The sequence below is a fragment of the Neodiprion lecontei genome, chromosome 2 (genome assembly GCF_021901455.1).
Source record: "Neodiprion lecontei isolate iyNeoLeco1 chromosome 2, iyNeoLeco1.1, whole genome shotgun sequence".
Classification (NCBI taxonomy): Eukaryota; Metazoa; Arthropoda; class Insecta; order Hymenoptera; family Diprionidae; genus Neodiprion; species Neodiprion lecontei.
Window position 1 is genome coordinate 41,689,222 of NC_060261.1, and position 20,264 is coordinate 41,709,485.

The 20,264-nt window shown below is 43.1% G+C and overlaps 2 protein-coding genes across 2 annotated transcripts; both read right to left on the reverse strand.

Moving 5' to 3' along the window:
* Positions 1-70: 70 nt before the first annotated feature.
* On the reverse strand, positions 71-3,924 carry LOC107219527 (CKLF-like MARVEL transmembrane domain-containing protein 4). Its single transcript, XM_046731779.1, has 4 exons — positions 3,921-3,924; positions 3,620-3,787; positions 3,268-3,384; positions 71-2,555 (listed from the first exon to the last, which is right to left on the reverse strand). The coding sequence occupies exons 2-4, from the start codon at positions 3,767-3,769 to the stop codon at positions 2,472-2,474; spliced, it is 351 nt and encodes a 116-aa protein (XP_046587735.1). The 5' UTR covers positions 3,770-3,787; positions 3,921-3,924; the 3' UTR covers positions 71-2,471.
* Positions 3,925-4,136: 212 nt separating this feature from the next.
* LOC124293033 (dynein axonemal intermediate chain 3-like) lies at positions 4,137-16,738 on the reverse strand. The gene is made up of 2 exons (XM_046731937.1): positions 16,142-16,738; positions 4,137-7,707 (listed from the first exon to the last, which is right to left on the reverse strand). Exon 2 carries the CDS (start codon positions 7,407-7,409, stop codon positions 4,137-4,139), a length of 3,273 nt encoding a protein of 1,090 aa, XP_046587893.1. The 5' UTR covers positions 7,410-7,707; positions 16,142-16,738.
* Positions 16,739-20,264: the final 3,526 nt, after the last annotated feature.

A 20,264-nucleotide genomic window follows, 5' to 3' on the forward strand; every position in this document is an offset into this window, starting at 1 on the left:
GACATCCGTATAATAGCTCAAGGGTAAATAAAATTAAAACATTAAGGATTGAAGAGAAAAAATCAACAAAAAACTTCAAACAGATATACGTAATTATACATACATACATAATAATCAGTAGCGATACGGTACTATATAAGTATCGTATTCTAACAATTAACAATGCCGTAAAACATTTCTATCTTATAATAGATTATATGATTTGTTGAAGGTAAATGCATTTTTCAACGTATCCGTGTCAGGTACCTCCTATACAATAGTAGAACGGGCGTGAATCGTCGTGTCAAAATGACTTATTGTTTCAGTTGCAAATATGTTGTGATGGTTCATTGTCATTGGATTGTAAACAACGAGTTACAGGTTTCAATGCTGTCCTACAATTCGCTGCATTCGTGTAAGAAGGTGTTACAAATTAACATCAGTATCCATACGTTCAACCAATCTTCGGATGATGCTTAATTGGTCGTTAATTAAATCCATTAGCTAATTTTACGCGGACGCAGTAATTATAAGTACACTGATCCGTCATTACACGTTGTATGTTATCAACTACCGTTCAAAAGACAAAACAAATTTTCATTAATCAGCCAATGTGGATTTGCAAAAGGATGTAAACCAATACATATGTAGTATATAGTGTATGGTTGAGCACATACGCGTCATTACGATATAATATATAAATAATATGCATGTATATATGTATATATAATGTATATAAATCTATATGTATAAATATATAAGTATAAAATTTACATTTTTCATTTCATCGATTGTATAGATTCTATGCATTTTTCTGTTGATTGATATATATATATATATGTGTGTGTGTGTGGGTGTGCGTGTGTGTGTGTTTGTGTGTGCGCGCGCGCGCGCGCGTGTGTGTGTGTGTGTGTGTATTTAGTATTTTTCTTACGCATATATTTCTATCATTAGTATTAAAATTAATATTATATGCCTGTGTAAAGTGAGGATAATATTTTTTGTTAAGTTGTGTTTTTCTTGCAGCAATAATGCTTACGCATTTAATGTCACTGTCGCAGAAAACATGAAGGCTTGCTCAAAAATTATTTCATATTTTTACCTAATTACCGGACACAAGCGAACGATAAATCGATTAGTTGTGGATATCATACTTTGCCTGAGTAAACGTGGTCTAAGGCTGTAGAAAGAAATCAGTATAAGAACTGAGAAAATGCACTGTTTTTATGTTTACTGAACACACGATTCTACATCAAGGTAAGCAATAAATTAGGCGCACTTGGTACCGTGAGTATTACGCTAATTGCGAGGGATCTGCTATATCGATTACATGCAAAATTTCAGAGTGACGAAAGGTCAAGCAAAGCGTGCCGGTACTTGAATGAATATGAATATATCATCTCGTGTATTATAAAATCAAGTGATATGGAAAAAAAATGAGCCTCTAATTTCACACTTTTCTAAGGCGATCTTACGTTGTATTGCGAAATAGGTATAGTTAGTTGTGAATTTGTGATAATAGGTATATATTATGTATATTGTGATGGTGTATAACATCGTTTGTTTCACTTGAAATTTCAAAGTGCTCGATGAATTTATAGAGAATAAATATAAATATTTCATGCGGCAAACAAAAATTCAAATGGTAGGTAACGTCGATTTATGGAAAACAATAAAGTTCAAAAAGAAACCGGAATTCTGCGTTGCGGATCTTGATCTCTTTCGGGATAAGCAAAAATTCGCTATCCAACCCAGATTACAACCTTCGTACATTATATATATATATATATATATCCTATATGTATGCACAATGAAAAATGACCGCGTTGAAAATAGGCAGTCGAAAGTTTTTGAGAGCCGTGAATAATCGGAAAAGAACTGCACTTACATTATACATCGAGGGGTCATTCACTCGGAAAAAATTTAAGCCACAATTATAATATTTCATGATTACGTACGTTTTAGACTGATTACGAAAGACTATTGGACAAATAAATTTGACTTTCATTAATGGATTTCATTTTAATTGTACGATTTCAGTGTGGTTTCAAAGATTACGAAATCATTCCGAATGATATTGACACCATGATTACTCGAGCGACGATGACCCCTCGTTATACGTATTTAACAACGAGTACACGTAAGTTATGCGATAACTGGTCGAAGTCAGCGCTGAGTGATTAGCACTGTATTCGAGCCCTTCGCTAGCAAGTGTAATATAATATATACCTATATGTAGGATACGTTTCTTAGAGATACAATCGTTATATTATATATGAATTGCGCGTGATGGTTTACACACATCGAAGGGCTTGATGGAATAGCGACTTTCGCTCGTTAGAACTCTCGAATCATAACCGTCGAGAACGATTAACTTCTGATGACCGTGGACGACAAGACAATGTCATCCGACCGCGGATGTATAGTAAGATGCAATAAAATAAATGAACCTCTGTACCAACGTCTAGGACAGTATCGTTGACCCTGCGCTATTACTGCGTGTTGGAACTCTGCCATTCTATGTAGAGGAAGTACGTCCCCACCCCGTACGCAATACAATTGATTATCCCGAATACCTGCGAAAACACGAAATACACCATATTATTAGAAGAAAAACAAAAAATTTCCAACATACCTAAGCGACAGCTTCGTCAACCGCGTTTCCTCGTCCATTATCATATGCTACGGAATTACTATAGAAAGTGCTAGAAACTCCGGTATGTTTGAATAAAAGATCATCAGCTGCTTTTCAACGTATACATACATGTTTTATCCAAAAACACGTATACAAGGTGCAGCCGCATGCGAATAAGTGGCAACGACCTGTTTTATGAATTTATATACGTGACACTTTCTCGTGGCTACTTAATTCCGTAGTTCTACGTATATAGACGAGGAACTATTATAAACGTCGTAGAAGGAATATACTGAAGTGTTGGAATGTTATTTTTAGATAATCCAAGACTGAATGGCGGTTTGCATATATTCCTTGTCTGTAACGTGCAAAAATAATGCAAAGATAATCTTAGAACGTTATCGTCCACTGTGTTTAATCGTCCAAGATCGAAGTGATATCGGTGAAATGAATAACACAGTGATAACGATAAGGATCGATAAATCATTCGAAAAATCTTACGATTAAAGTCTGTACCTCGTGAACTTGATTAACAATGGAAATTGAAGGAACGGCAGACGATGAAGTCTTCTTAAAACCGTTCACGCTCATCATGACCGCGCTAAAGATTCTCAAATGTGCTACGGTAGCTGATTGTTTATTTAACAACTTACCCCTGCAGCGATATTAGCTCCTTTCCCATTTGTTCCTATTACTCCTCCCCACAGGGAAAGCTGAGCGATGAAAGCAATCGCGTACGCTATGGTGAAGATACCGGTATTGATGAGTTCCTGAAATTACACAGCATGAAAATTGTATTCCGGAACTTGGTTTTAAACAAATTCTTATCGAACGAAATGACTGCGCTTGGTATTAAAAATTTCATATGAAAAAATCTGATTCTTCTTCAGTACAATCATTTTGTCAAGTCACTTGTAATTACAAATAGATTTTCATGATTTTCTAACCTGACGTATAGTGTTATGATCATAACTTGCTTCGTTTACAGTTCGCGGAATATCTTACCGAAAGAATCCAATTGATGGGAAGCTTGAGAGCCTCGCGTATTGAGAAAAGGTAGATGAAGGTCCACAGAATAGTAGCTATGAAGGCCGTCGATACGACAAAAAGGAAAAAACTGGTGACACCAACTAGCGCTGGCGATGCAAGGATCATGCAGATGATTGCGAGAGCCTGAAACAGAGTAGAAATAAAAATTAAAAGGCAATCAATAAAATCATTCGATTTTTAACTCTCTTCCCTAGGTATTTGTATACACAATGCATGTATATTTTACATATACTATTGCATAAGCAAATGCAAAAACCAGTTGAACGCACTGTTTCAAATGTAAACACGCAAAACGAAACAAAGGCTCCCAGCGATAGTGCTGCATCTAAACAATAAGGTGATGATACTAATCTTGACCGATGAATCACTGGGAAAACAATGTCTAAATCGATCTTGAAATTGCGATAGCAGGCTTATCGTCGACTAGATTGAATCTTAATACTCGGACGTGCTGTCTGCAATTCCACGTCCATCATCCAATGGCGTCAGTTTTAATTTTCCTCAGTCGTTCCTCCTTTTTGCTTCTTTTCAAATATTCGAGATCAAGTTCTCTGCGCCTACGTCGAGCATCGCTGGTCATAATCCTCGGATCAAACTCCCGAGGTTCCAGATTTTCCCTTATTTTCTTCTCGGCTTGAGCGCGAATCATTTCATACCGAAGCCTACCCTGGGTTTTTTTTTCCTCGATGGATATTTCCTCGGGCAAAGAGACAAGAGGTTCGAAATCATCCGGTGACTTTTTCCCTGGTAATTTTGGAAGGTTCAGAGAAACTGCGTCTCTGTAGTAGGTTTCACCCTGTTTAACCTCTTCCTCGGCCATTTTCAGCTTCCTCGACCTTTCCTCTTCCTGCTGAACAAGCGGCTTTCTCGTGGCTTCCAGCTCCCGAGGATCAAATCCCTTCTTGGCCAGCAGGATAGACCGCATTCTCTCGAGATCCGACTCTCTCCACTTTTCCGCTTTGCTTTTCGGAACCAGTCTAGCCCTTCTCTCTTCCTCGAGTCTAGCCAGCTCCTCTTGTTCCTTCTGAAATTTAGCCCTGGCCTCTTCGTGTCGTCGTTTCGCCTCGTCTGCCGCCCTTGACGCCTTTCTCTGCAACCGGTGCGGATCGGTCTTTAAAAAGTTCGATTCCCAAGCGGTGAACTCCCGCTTCCTCGTCACTTCCCTCGCGACGAATTCCGCGAGCCATTCGATTCTCGTCGATTTATCCTCGCTGAAAAATGACGGTTCCTTGAAGATTCGAAGGGCTCCATTGTGGTCGCAGACCCCGACGAAATTCGGCTCCAGCGGTATCACGTGGGGATACAAGCCGGTGATCCGTTTCCCAGAAATACACTGGACGGCCAGACACTCGCGGGTGTTTGAGCAGAGGTCCCAGGTCTCGACGTCGCCGCTGTTTCTGGCGACGAGAAAAACACCCGGTCTACTGGTCCAGCAGCAGGCTGTGTATCCTTCCCGGGATTTTCTCAGGAGCAGAGGAGACTGAAGAAAGTCCCGATTCCACACGGCGAATACGCGACCCCCCACGGTGAGCAGGGCTTCCGATAAATGTGGTGACTGGCTGATCCAGGTGATCGGACCGTCGTGAACCCGGGACCACTCGAGGTACCGGCAATTTTCGGAGGAGGCGACCTCCGTGAACTCGTGACCTTCCCAAGCGCAGCTTAGAAAATCACCCTCAGGAGAACCGGCCCAAAATTGTTTCCGACACTCGTTTTCGGCCCTGGAAAACGTTGGCTCGAATGTTCGTGTAGAGAAGTAACTCTCTTCATCGTCTTCCGACTCGAAAATCCCACTGCAGGGTCGGTGCACGGAATGAACTTCTTCGTAGGTGGTCAGTGGAGGTTGAATGAAAAGGCTGATAACCGGCAGGTTTCGAACCTCTTTCGGTACTTGCATGTAGACGGAATAAATCGGCTTGAGGAGTCCGTCGATCTTCTTGAACTCCGATGTTCCAGTGGAAAACTCCTCGCAGAGAATTTTCGGTGGCTTAAAACCCCCGCGTTCAGTGAGGGACGAGGATGTCGTAGCTCGAGGTTCCCACAAGAGGTCCCAAACCGCAACGCAGCCGTCTTCGCTGGCGGTGAGGAATTGGACAGTTTTGTTATCAGATAGACTGGTCAGTCGGCCGTCAGTCTCGACGCGATGATAAGGCGGAATCCACTGTATGTTTCTAACGGCGCCATGGTGGGATTGCAGGTCGTTAGAAACTGCGGACAAGCTTATCGCGGGGACGGTTTGACGGCTGCTGGTTCCAACGACCGTACAGTCCTTCGGCAACCCGACTTCCGGTTCTTTCGCACAGCAGTTGTCAACACTGCATTTGGTCAGTTTACCATTAAAGTCCCATACGGCGATGTGGCCGGTTTCGCACCCTGCTACTAGGACGTCCGATCTGAATGGGCAGAACGACACAGTGCTGACGGGTCGATCGTGCTCCAACCGCAACCGTGGTGCCATCGAATCGTTGAAGGACCAGACCAGGACGACGGACTCGTTACGGTCCAAGGACGATTTCGCGTTCCTGATGACCGATGGACCCTGGACAAGGTCGCACTTTGGTACCTCGGTGTAGCAGACAACTGCAACCCCGGACAAAGTTGGATGCCAGGAAAGATCGGACACCACTTTCCCGGCGATGAGACCGAGGTCAATGAAGGACTTGAACTCCTCGAAGACTACCTGCTCCCTGGGTCTGGACTCCTTGCCCTTCAGCACGAGCTCGTCGATGTCGTGAACGTGGAGGTTCATCGCCGCATTGTAGTCTATCACGTCGATCACCTTGTCCGCATACTGGTCCAGAAACAGGTCAACGGGATCCGGTGCCTCGTCCTCCACGGGCTGCTCGACATCGCCTTCCGGTTTTTCGGCGTGCTCCTCGTCGTCGGCAAGACGTTCCTGATCAGACTGAGCACCCGAGCCGCCTTCCTTTTCAGCGTCCTGCTCCATTTCCTCTTCAATCTCACCAGGAACTTCCGAGGCCGATGCCTCCGAGGCGGGGTACTCAAAGCCGTACTGAGTCCAGGCGTTCTTAGGGAATCCGTAATGCGTCTGGACCCCAGTCTCCCGACCCGGCAGGTTGGTCTGTACCGCGGTAGTCAGCCGCGACATTGGAACCAGCTCGAACCTCTCGTGTTTCGGAACGATCTCCATGCCCGTGTCTTCCGCGTCGATCGACTTCCGGTCCGTCAGCTCTCGGTTGTTCCCGAGGAGCACGGAAGGCACCGATATCTCAACTTCGAATAGCGGCCTCTGTCTTCGCACGACGTGTTCAGCTACCTCGATCTCGCTGCCTCCAGACACCCAGGGCTTCGGGGTCTTGTGGAACATGCCGCGCACGTGATTGTCCAGCCGCCGTTTTACCTCCTTGTTACGTTTCTCGATGGCCCGTTTCGCCGCCTCCGTCAAGCAGATGACAAACTCCGAAGAGACCAGCTCCGCCGATGCGTAACCAACCAGAAAGCAGTCCCCCTCGTACTTGTCGATGTCCTCCTTGAAGGCAAGGAGCTGGGAATCGTCGTCCCGCAACAACGCGACGACTCCTTGCCGAGGAACATAGGCCCAAGGGTACTCCAAGAAAACCTCTTCCATGATCCGACAACCCAGAACATCCTGCTGATTCTGGGACAAAGTAATCCGCGCCAAACCATCGACCACTTCGCTGCTATCGTACGTCCAGCTTAGCGGTAACTTGGCTTCTTTTCCCTGCATGTTACTCGAAGAACTGCGGAATCGCACGTTTGGCATGACCCTAGGCTGACAGATCAGGTGGTTGGAAATCGACCAAACATTCGTTCCTCGACAGGTAGAGACGCAGGTGTCTGGCAAGCATATATAGGTATAAGTAACCCACACGCACCAAGGAAGGTTAATTAGTAGCAGTTGTTGAGCGCCGATTGAATCATCGTCTCAGGAACATCGCAATGCGGGTTCAATATCCTCTTTAACGACCGTGCACCCGATGGTTGTTTTGTGGTTGTGGGACATTTTGCAGTCCTCGCGTGCCAAGTATAGTCGACGGTTCAGAGGTCAAGACTAGCCCGAGCTAAACAAAGACAGCCAGAAAATGAGAAGGTCGGCGAGAGCGTGCTTATGAATTAGGAATCGGGTGAAGTATACGACAACTCTTGAATAGCGGAGCGCGATTTACGGTCGTCAATGTAAATCATCCAGCCGATTTTGCTTTTCCTAATCCCTGAAACTAAATCCCCGCCGGGAAGCCGATTGAATTTGACCCAGATTACTGCGCCCTAGTCAGCCCCACCAACGCGAGTAATTTTAGGTTCGTACGTCGTCTGACGTATTATAACCGCAACACTGGGCTGCTAGCTCAATTCCCCTGAAAATGACGCAAGTCTCCTGGCCGGGAATCTGGCAAACAAGATGCAGCTTGATGCGTCTTCTCATCTAGATATTAAGTGGGGAGTTCACATCGTACACACTTGTTCCTAAAGGACTCATCGGGGTCAGACTTAAGTCCCCACACAATTACCCTCTCGCATGGAAGGTATCTCAAGTCGATCTCTCCAGCTTGATTTCTTTTTTAATATGTCATAGTAGACTATAAACTAAACGGCACGTAGTTTTTTTATCTGCCATTAGACACTTTGAGTGGGCGAAACCACCCTCCAAAGTAAGGCGTGTCAAGGCGCGATTTTGCAGTTTAAACGACAAGAACATAATATTTTTTCACCAATCCAACTGGAAAAGTTTTCTCATAACGAGAAATGAAAAATGTAATTTTCTGAATTTGAAAAACTATCAAATCGTCCCCTAAACATACATTTTTTTGGAGGGTGATTTCACCACCTTAAAGTGTTTAATGGCAGATGAAAAAAAATACGTGCCACTTAGTTTTTAGTCTGCTATAACATATCGCAAAAAAAAAATCAAATCGGCGCGATCGACTTGGAAAGTTGGACTTTCTTTGTCAGAAAACAAAGCTCAAGGTCAACGAACGAAACCCCGAACGGAAATCCGAAGTTGATACAGTGAGTATCGACGTTATCTCGATTCGACTTCAAATATATCCTCACCTGCAAAATAGCATCAGCAATTTTCGTCGAGATTAAGTCGTGTTGCCAACGCTTAAAGTGACAATTGTGTTGTTCGGTAGATGTGTACCTAACTCCATAAATTTATCATTCACGATATTCTTTCTTTCAGTTCATTTGTTCACTCCAATTGTCACAAGCTGACTGGGTAAACGGGCGATTGATATCGTGCTGATATCTGCGAGTGTAACAAGTGGGTAAGTTGGTATATAAATCGGAGCTATTCGTACCGCTAGAATATTCAACCGGTAAATCGATGCTGACCTTTTCGGACTGCATACCTGGCTTATAATGTACCTGTCGGTCGCTGCTGCGGTACAAGTCACCGCGAATGGCTCACGGCTGAATGTATTTATATATTCGTAAGAGCACGCGTGTCGCGAGTCAATCTTCGTGCGTGCTGCAACGAGTAGCCTGCATGCGCGCGTGCGCGTGCGCATTCGCCTTGGCGCTCGCTCCGGCATTCTCTGTTGCGCAGCGAAACCCGAATTGGATTTCAGAAAAACGAAAAGCCAAGTTTTGCCCAAATACATGTGTAAATGTGACATAAAATATGCAGCTCAGACATGCGCGTTAAAATATGCAATAAATTACTGGGAGGCAAAATTTCGTTTTCGGTTAAGATTCTTTTCTTTTATTGCAACAAAAAAAAGATATACAATGATTCACTTTGATCAAAAATCAGAGAGAGTCTAACTAGAGACGGATGGTTAAATCGAAAGAACCAACCGCCCGCGGTCAATTTCTTCTTGTGTACGTATTTACTAAGTTTTATATTTTTCCTTGTATATTCAGTTTCAACGGGTCAACGATGAAAGGAGAGAAGTGACCCGACCGAGATTCGATGGTCGATAAAATTGGTTCGTTACGGGGACGCGCGGCAAACGGCGCGGGTTAATCACCATATGTATCCGAAAATTACAAGATATACGAAAGTTCTTAAGCTGCATTTAACGTTTATTTGTGTTGACCCGAGCAAACACGTATAAGACGCAATGATGTAATGACCCCGTTCATCCATGTCGTCGGGAAATAGCGATTTGAATCGGTATGTACACAGCAGAACAATGTTGGCGTTCATACGTACGTACATATGTATTATATATACCGTATGTAATATTGCGCTGGATGCGCTACGCCGCGCAATTCGTATAATGTAATCATATCTAAAAATACATGCTTGTTTTACGAATATACCCATGTAATAATGCGTTGCTAGTTGAAACAGAAGCATTCATGTCGTCTCGCCGGCAAAGTGTGTAATCGTGCGTCGTTCGTCATCGCACCACACACACCACGACTCATATCACACGTATAACATACATATAACTTATCGCCTTCCGCGCATAATTATGTATGAAAAGCAATGATTATTAGCTGAGTAAAAATGTCCTGAGGAACGAAACTTGTCACCCACGGTTAAATTATCAAACATTATTTCCAAAGACAAGGTGCATTGGGCGCGTTTGACGAGCGGAAAAATCGGCAGACGATCGCGTTTACTCATCTTGTGTCCTTGTGAATTTTAATACATTTGTTGTTCAGTGTAGATTGCAGGAAAAAATTACTCAAAAGCTAAAAGATTCTGAAATTAGTAACGTTAAGGCAACGAAACATCAGCGAAAAAATCTTAAATACGCAATTTTAAAACGGTTTTGAAGGAGTTGGCTTTTCAAAATAATAGTAGTGTTTTGTTTATCATTGTTTACTAAATTTCGGGCATTGCCTAAGGTGCGAGGTGACGTTACTAACTTCATTCTCGTAAAGCTAACCGCGCATTTTCCCCGTCGAATGAATGTTTATGGAATATTCAAATCGAGTATATACATATAATGCATGCAAGGTTGGATTGTTTGATATACGCGGCCTAATTTTTTCTTAATTTGATAAATCAAGTTTCCGGCGTGCAGCGTTTCAGCATGTGAGCGAAAAACGGCAACGCCCGTCGATGACATAATAAAGCAGGCGAATATACGCGATGGAGTTATAAAATGTATAATATCCTATTACTGTACACATATAATGAAAACAAAGCGAGTTTGTTATTTCTGTTACGAGCACAAGCATCACCGCTTTCAATATAACGAGCGCGCTATTTTAATTCTTTATTTCATTTCCATTTCATTTCATTTTTTTTTCTTTTTTTCTACGTCTTTTATTTATAAAAGATTAAGATACGAAAGATGGCAGCATAGTAGCTTGTACAATGAAACGCGGTCGCCAAGCTTTTCCCGCGAGATCATCTTGCGACGAAACTGTTCGTATAACTTGCCGGAAATAAATCCTATAACTCTACTGCCTGAGACTGAAAGAGCCCCCCGGTTATACGAAGCCGACCTTTAAAAATAACGATTTTCATCGAAATTATATTATAATTCTTCGGTAGCCGGTTGTCAAATCGATTTTCAAATATCCAAAAATAAAAACATGTATGCCACAAGATTCCTTAAATTTCTCACACTTTATATATAGGTATAATACATTATAATTTAACTCAGAGAGCGTCTGTTATAGTATACAGCTTTGTAGCGTTGATGAGCCGAGAAAATATTTTATAGATCGTTAGCTCTTTGTGCATAGTCCGTTTTATGTATGCACACATATAATTATATACATACATATCAGAGATAACTATCAGGCAATTAGCTAGGAGTTAAAATGTAACAGCTTTAGTAAATTGTCGCGCTTGTTATTATTACTCCTATTATTACTGTGTCTCTCTACGCAGTGTGTAAAACCGTGGACAGCTGTTCAGTGATAACAGAATATTTTCCGCACCCGTTGAGCTTGCAGTCCCACCTCAATTGGACCATTGGAGTAAAAAAAAAAAAATAAAAAATAAATTTTACGGAATGGAGAAAAATACGTATTCAGGTCACGTAACATAAACCGTAATACGTGCGCGACATTCAAGCATAATCTTGTAATTGTTGCATGATATAGCAGAGTCAAACGATGACGCTAGAATCTAAAAATAAACGGGAAGTTGGGTCATCGGGTCAAATTCTGTTATCGTCGAAACCAATGATGGGCGAGATGATGCTCGGGTTATTCGACTGCGTTCGAAAAACGTCTTAAGTGAATCCCCTTGTCGATTTCGACCTTGGAGTATACGTCTCCACACAGAAGTCCGCGTATACTAATCGCGAAAACGGGCTCTACACGCAATTCTGAACAAAAACACTCCAATCCATTTTCGTTTGACGCAGAAATAAAAGAAAATGGCATGAATTCGTCGAATTTATTATCACGATTTCTTAGAATACTTGCCATTTATTCATTTCTACGTCAAAAGAAAATGCATTGGAGTGTTTTTGTTCAGAATTGCCTTTTCTCAGGGCTTGAGACACGCGGACTTCTATATATATTTTGAGATATTATACATAGGTCAACGTCAAAATCGACCGGGGTATCCCCTTAAATCGAGACGTGTGGAGCGATGAAAAATAGCTCAATAGATCGTTATAACGGAGAAAGTAAACGAAATAATTTTTATCCCTGTCTTGACGGATTATCAATAAAATGTTTGAGATGTTGAATGTTGAGGCAACTTTTTTCCAAAGAGGTTAGCCAGAAAAACTGATATGAAAAATTTATTTCCTAAGCAAACGAAGGCTCTGCAGATTTATGCCGGCGTATAAATCAATCCGAAATCTTAACGCGAGCATGTACGAGTGGGTGTAAATCAAAAGATCAAAGGTGATGAAAATATATTCCTATAACCAAATTCCTATCAATTGTTACTTAAGGATATCAATATAGGTATATAGACGTGCAATGGTACGCGATGTCTATGCAAGTCAGCTACTGACGTTCGCAGGCACGTTTTATCCAATTATGTTTTAATTGCTCAATCATGGTACGCTCGATGTAACACATAATCATAATTATACACCTACGTAAATCGACCTTTATAAATATGACGAATTACGCTCGATTTCGGACCGAAAAAATTTTGAACGCTTTTTTTTCTTTTCAAGAACAGCCGTCTCAGCGCAGCTAAATTTGGCCTCTTAACGACTCTCAGTGTCTTGCCACATAATCTCTGTGCTTCTTACCGAAGGTTGTACTTGTTCAATGTGACTAAGGAATCACAAAGTAATTTTAGAAAATGTCAGAACAATGCAGACACCGTGAAACGCGCGGCGTTGTTTTCTTTTTTGAGGCGCGTGAAACGGTAAACACACCGATGACTGCACAAATAAGCTATAATTAAAAAATGTACGTTGATAGTAAATAATAAACTTTGAGCCAGAATATTACCCTATAGCAAAAATGACGTGCTCATCTGAGTTTTGATTCTCGTTTCATAGATCACGATCATCATAAATTATAATAGTTGAATCTTCAAGCTTGAAATCAGCCGTAACATTGTTGAGTTTAAACCCCACGCCCACTTTTACAGATAGATCTTATCACACCTATGAAAATAATTAATGGGTGGGTAATGTTTTGAGCGAAGAACCGCACGCCGAGTGAAGCAATCAGATATTAAATACGCGCACATAACATCTACTCAAATAACAAAAATTCGAAACTTTATATCATAGTTTCTACCCACAACAATGGTATATTCAAGGGTACCGTATTCGTTACGGTGATAAGACGAATCGGATTAGGTGGGGAAATTAGACACACTTATACATAACAACCTGCGATAGTTTCGATGATCGATCGCAAAAAATCGTTTGATAAATCGGCCAAGATCTGCACGCGCATCATCCTCAAGTTCAACGGACTCGCCTCAAGTACCTAACTGCTAGCTGTGCGATTTACAGACACTAGCATCGACCGCGTATCGCTGATCGATCATCATGCTATGCAGGCAATCGGCGATCGCCACGTGCTGCAATGACGACCGATTTCCGCGGTGCAACCGCGCAAATAAGATTACCGATGACACGACGAGCCAAAACGGAAATTCACTGCGTCGAGTAGCTGGAACCGGATGTAAAATGCAAATGCGTGTCACATTGGGTGGGGGTGAAAATGTGGAAAGATCAGAAGACATAATGATGGCAATACCGCACACGCGCGATAATTTATTTCATATCCATCAAATTTTGAAAACGATGTAGAAAGTAGTTGAAATGCAGAGAATTCAAAGTGTAAAAAAAGAAAAATCTTTTTCTATGCATACTTCATTGCATCTTTCTACTTAATTTTCACTTTTTACTTGTCGAAATTCAACCAAAAGAATAGACGAGCTTTTGAAAAGTCGATCGCGCTTAGAGACCATTATATTTTATAATTCTTCTACATTTTTTCCCCCACCCTGCGTGAAGGTGGAGAAAAATAGAAGAAACCAGAGACGCTTGTAGCACAGGGCACGCCCTGTCCTTGTAAACTCCGAGCCATGAATCCGTGTTTGTAGCGCTACGTTGTACGTTATACGTTATACGTTATACGTTGTACGCAAGTACGAAGCATGAGGCGCTAATAAAGCTCCCGTGCACAACCAGCTACGACCAACTATGCACGTGACACAATCTTCGCGTTCTAGGCGGTCTGCCTACGTCACCGACTTACGATTACGCAATTCTCTGTTCTCCTGATGCTGCGATACGTGGGTGATAACGACGAGTTTGTACGATATTTGGTCGTGTGTAAGTCGCGCGCTTGATGATCATCAAGGAGAATATTTAAACGTGGGACGAATGTTCCGGAAGATGATGTGGCAAACGCGATTTTTAATTCAACGCGAATTCGGAGGGAAAGTGAATCGGTTTCGAATGTTGCGTGAGGGATTGGTGGATTCGGATTAAAATGAAAATCAAATATCTCATGCTCGATGCGTAATTTGTAGTAAAGTTGCAGTGAGAAATCGAGTCGACTTACATCGCTAGGTATTCGGTGTACGTTATAAAATATTCAAATTTCTCGTGGACTTTAGCAAAACAAAATTCGCGCTAAAATTGACACGAGATACCTATCTTGGGAATTTCGAAAACTTCAACGCGATGATTAACCGACAATGTAACCACACGATATCTATACGACTCTTGTTTCCGGTAATAAATTTTTATCTGGAAACCGACGAAACAGGCTTTTCTCAAGTTCTTTATTCATTTTCGAAAATATTTAATGCATAGCCAAGCGAGTCGAGTGAAGTTTGCATAAAGTTACTCGTACGGTGGGAAATTTTTCGAGAAATGCAGGTATAATAATGCGAGATTACGCAACACCTGCACGCTTCCAGATTGGCTATACTACACGGTATAATAATGAGTGAGAACAACTCTGACAATAATCAGCGAGAATAGGGACCGCGATTGTTGTGCAAGTAGTAGGAATTTCAAGGCGAATGGGATCGTCATTCTGCCGCGGTCGATGAAGAATCGGTATTAATAAATGCCTGGGAGTCCCGACATTATGATCCTTGCACACTATGCCGTTGCATTAGAATGTCGAACCTTGTTGCAGAAAATATTATACTCGTGCAAAATCATATTTTTACTAATTAACGGCTAATCATTGTGTAATCATCTTGCGATTTATGTTCGCCGTGCCAGATCAAATAGTCAAATTAGAATTACTGGGGTGGGAATTGTAGTGAAAATTAAAGTGACCAATAATTATGTATTAAAACTGTGCAACCAGTTTCGATCAGACCGAGTAATTTATTCAATAACGTCATTTTAATCAACCCGAATATTATCGGCAGGTTTCCTTGGCCAATCAGTATATAATCAATATTCGCAAGTACCCGTTTAATCCTGCAAAACCCATCAGCGGATAATTTTGTTTGCATATTTGAAACCGAGCCAAGGCAACGCGTTAATATCCCAGCAGAGCGAGTTCACTTCATCGTTATATCGATCGACGTGGGGATCGGTTTGAAACTTAATTAATTACAAGCAATTCGAGGAAATGAATCGACGATGCCAATCAGTAGAATAAATTGGATTGGACAAATGTATTGAATTCCCGGAATTCCGTGCGGCTGTAATTCCTTCCTTGCGCCGGAGTCATTTAGGCGTATAGTTTGATGTGCAACGGCGTATGTAATTCTTGATTGAAAGATTGGACGGGAAGGGTATATTTATCGGATGCAATTGCCGTGAAAAATAATCGCTTCGAGGTCCACACCCATCCTATTCTCGCGAGTTCACGATGAACTCCGCGCATCGTATCGTCGGTTCCAAGGGTCGATTGTCTCACAACGCGGAATGATAGATGTAGAAACGTTTGATAATATTCAAATGCCGCGTATCGCGTCTCATATACGTATGTACGTTGAATGTGAAAACATTTACAGTTCCCATTGTTGCGAAATCTCATAAATTTCTTCCATCTTGGCGATACGATGCAGTGTGTGTCTGTGTAACTACGAGGGCTGATATGTATCATATAAATACATGCACGCGGGGTGTAATAAAACCGAATTTATAACCACCGTTCGTTCTATACATAGATGCAACATACCGAGAGTTTTCTGTGAAACTTGCCCCTTAACGCCGGCGGATAGACAACCGATCTCACAATTCGTATTCCTATGCGTTCGGGATGCGTCTAAGGTTGCCTGTTTCCAGGCGTTGAGAGACTAGTTTCACGGAAAACTTGTAGATCTTTCATTCCGGAGAACGGGGAGGGCGATGATCCAACGATCCAAGAATTCTCCTGCGTAAAAATTAAACCGGACTAGCTACCGAGGCCTCCGATTACCGCACGTATCGAATGAATTACCACACGCCGATATTTGAGGACGATCATTCCGTCCTTGCCGGACGAAAGCGTAATGACGCATCTCGCGCAGCTTCGGATCCACGGAAAGACCGGGAACGATAAACGTTATACGGATAGAGCGATGATGCGGAGGTGTAATTTACAATTGGATATCATCCAAACGTGGTCAGCCGTGGTCGGTCCCACACGCCGTTTCAATGTCACCTTGCGAGAAAACAATTGTCACCGCAAATGGTGTAACGGCAATTGGGTCGATTACTCGCACCACATGTTGCACATATAAACAGCGTACTACAATGTGCGAGCGGGAATTGAGATGAAAGTTTGTCATTACGTTGAAGAATCTGTAGTTGCTTTTATCGAAGGATCGATTATATATATATATATACCGCATTTGGTGCTGTTTGATATTTATCCACGATACTTGGAGGACTTTATCCCGCAGAGGCTTCTCGGTCACCGTATATTGTTATATATTTTATATGCCGTACCTCGTACTGGTCAGCGAACGTGACGCACAATTTTTTTTTATACCCACCAAACAGCGAAAACATGCAAATGTCGTGGCGTGTATCGCAACCGCGACCACCACGATCAGATATATATTATATTATACAGGCACAAGGTAGGACGACAAGCAGCAAGGCAGCCAATGTGGCGAACCACGCGATCGGCCATCGGGAGCTTCGACTTGACCTCCAAAGGAAAATCAATATGATCCAATGGTTATTTTTGTCGAGTCCGACTTCCAGCCTGTCTGCATGGCATTGCAAGGGGGTTTTAGAAATTTCGTTTATAAAAATTTCATGCGACCGCAGAACGCGCGGACCGATTGTTTCGTACGCTTAATCACGCCGCGGTTTCATAAATAAACCTGCACATGATATAATTTACCACAGTTTCGCTCGAATGCAATTTCTTGCGCGGATAATATCTTCAAGTATTGTACGTTTAACCAGCGGAGCTGATTAGCCTCGCGGCCATTTCAGGAGTTAGTTCATGCCTACGCAAATTACGAACGTGTGACGATTCAATGTGTGCCGTAATTTTTTTCACAGCGGAAAGTGACCGCCCGGCACATCGCTGTACGCCAAATGACGTGGGCCGAACACACGTGGGTCTGAAACACCGATGCCGGGATCGAGGTGCAGAGGCCACCTTGAATCTTAATAATCAACGCCGCACGCGTGTGATAAATACCGTTGCTCATGGAGTCCGAGCTGTGCTAACCGATTATTTCAACGAAAGCTGCGCCCTGTATGGTCCCTCGAATAACCGGCCTCCGAGATGGACTTGTATGGACGCGTCGATCGCCTCGCAATTCACTGTTTGACGCTGCCTTATGCGAAGTAAACTAACAATAAACGTGCCGTACACTAAATAAAAAACTTATTTTTCCCGTCTGTTCATTCATCATTTCGGAGCGATCACGTTTTGAATTATGAAGATGTAACGGTATCGACGGATGTGCCTCTAGACTAGATCTAGTTTTCTTCTCCTCTCAACGTTTCGATGTTAGCTAAACGGATGTATCTATCAGCTGTACTCTCAACTGATAATTTTTCGAACCGAAGATCACCGATTCGTTTCATCGTCGGTATTATAGGTAGACAGACATTATACACCTAACTGCATTTTGGCTTACCGGTTTTCGTATGAATAAATTACGTACATAACGTGTATAGGCATATGAGAACTCGCTACGTGGCCAGAGTTAAAAGTCAATTAAGCGCGCGGCGCGCGAGGGAATTAGCGACGTGTTTTATTATTCGCATCCATCTATACATACAACGCTCTCTCGGCTCACAACTTTTCTATACAAATTTTGCGACGCGTGAATCTACCAAGTTTAAAACTGAGCCGCTGGCGATCTCGCAGATGAGATTTCACTTTGATCGTACAACGGCATGCCGGACAAGGTGTACCGGGTCTCGAGGATATAGGTATACCTTCTACCTGTTGGTTAACCAGAGTAATACCGTTATGGCGTTACGGCCGCGTTACCGCTATGTTATGGCGCGCGGCATTGCGGCAATTTTACTGTGTCAGTCGCGCGCGGCTTCAGGATTCACGCAGCAATTACCGAAGCACGCTAATTTTTTCGAGCCTGGCCCCTTGTCTCTAGAAGAAACCTCGTCGCGTGTCGTTCGTCGAACGATCGTAGATTTCAACAGGGCATAAAACGGGGGGCTGCCTTAATTCTTTCTTTCTTTCCTTCTTTCTTTCTTTTTGCACAATTTTCTGGGATCGATAGACCGAGGCTGAACACGCAGTATGAGCTACGGTATATAATACATAATACACCGATAACGCCGAGTTCACGGTCAAAGAGAGTTCTAAGGCAGAGTGCGAGGCCTACATGAACGATACACGCTCATTTATCATGTAACGTACGCTTTCGCTTTTACTTGAATTTTTCCTCGTTCGGCGAAGATGTGGGTGAATGTTGGTGATCGTATGATGCAAGGGAAAAAATCCACCGCTGTTCGATTAATAAGTATGATAAGTAATTTCAATGAAATAACTGACAATGCTGGTTTGTGGTAAAATAAACGGACTTGATTAGAACGGATGTGTTAACCGATTGCGGCTATCTTTAAGTTAAAAGTATACCACGCGTTCCGGAAGCGAGGAAATCTTTCTCTGAAAAACACCAGGAATAAACTTGCATACAACAACAACCTCTTCGTTTACTCAGCGGAACGAAGCGAGCAAGACGATCTTGGCGTAAATGTACATCCCTGCAGCACCGCACCGTTATGCAACGGCACACGTACGATCTAACGATCGAGATCGGCGTCGATCCGAGTCCGGCTTGCGTGCATCGGACGGGAAAACCCGACCGAATTGAAAATGTCTAGAGCGACATATACACCGCAGTATTTGTGCCGGGAAAAGAACCCTACCGGGACACGGTACCAAAATAAACGCGAGATGAGAGGAAAGTAAAGCCGTGCGTCCACGAGTGCCGCCAATCAAGATTCAAACGTATCGCGTAGCACGGCGCAATTGGAATTTACGAATCGATTAGTGCACCGTCGAAAGAAATTCCTCGGCAATTACCGCGCATATAAAGCTAACGGGGCGCGTATATTATCTATCAAAGGGAGACTCTCACCAGTTGAGCGAGCTTCACGAAGCCGGGGATCGTTCGGAAGTAGAGCACGTTCAACCTGATTCCCCCGAAGGAACTTCCCGGCTGTCCCGGGTCCGTTTTCACGGTGGGCACCTGCCGCGCACCAGCGCCAGCATTATGGTCAGGAATCACAGTCACCGACGTTTCCGTCATCATATTATTCCGTGGTGAAAGTTTGTTTGTTTATACCTCGCGGAATAAGAATCAAAGGTGTTTCTTCCACGATTTTTACGATTCTATTCTTCTCTCTCTTTCTCTCTCTACGATATACAGGGTGTAAGAAATAACCGACGCGGTTTCGGTGAAACTGCAGGATAGAGACCACTCACGCGGCGTTGCGATACCGCACTGTTCGCGAATCACCCGGCAAGCGAAACGGAGGGGAAAAACGACGCGGGTTTACAAAAAAAAAAAAAAAAGAAACAAATAACACCTGTTGACCGTTGGAGAACCGACGCAAAGCTAGAACGGACCAAACGGCGGCCAGGCACTGAAAAGGTGCGCGTAGTGCCGGCGGAACTCCCCCCTCCTTTCGTTATCTTTCCGCCCCCCACTCTCGCCATTCCGACCCCCGGCACCGCTCTCTCTTTGACCGCTCTATTCCTCTTTCGCTCTGCGCCCTCCTTATACGTATCCTTTTCAGTCATTTTCAGTATCGCCTCGAGACAATCGGCCATGCGCAGGCGACGTTAAGATCGGCACCCTGGAGGGAATCGTCTGTCGACG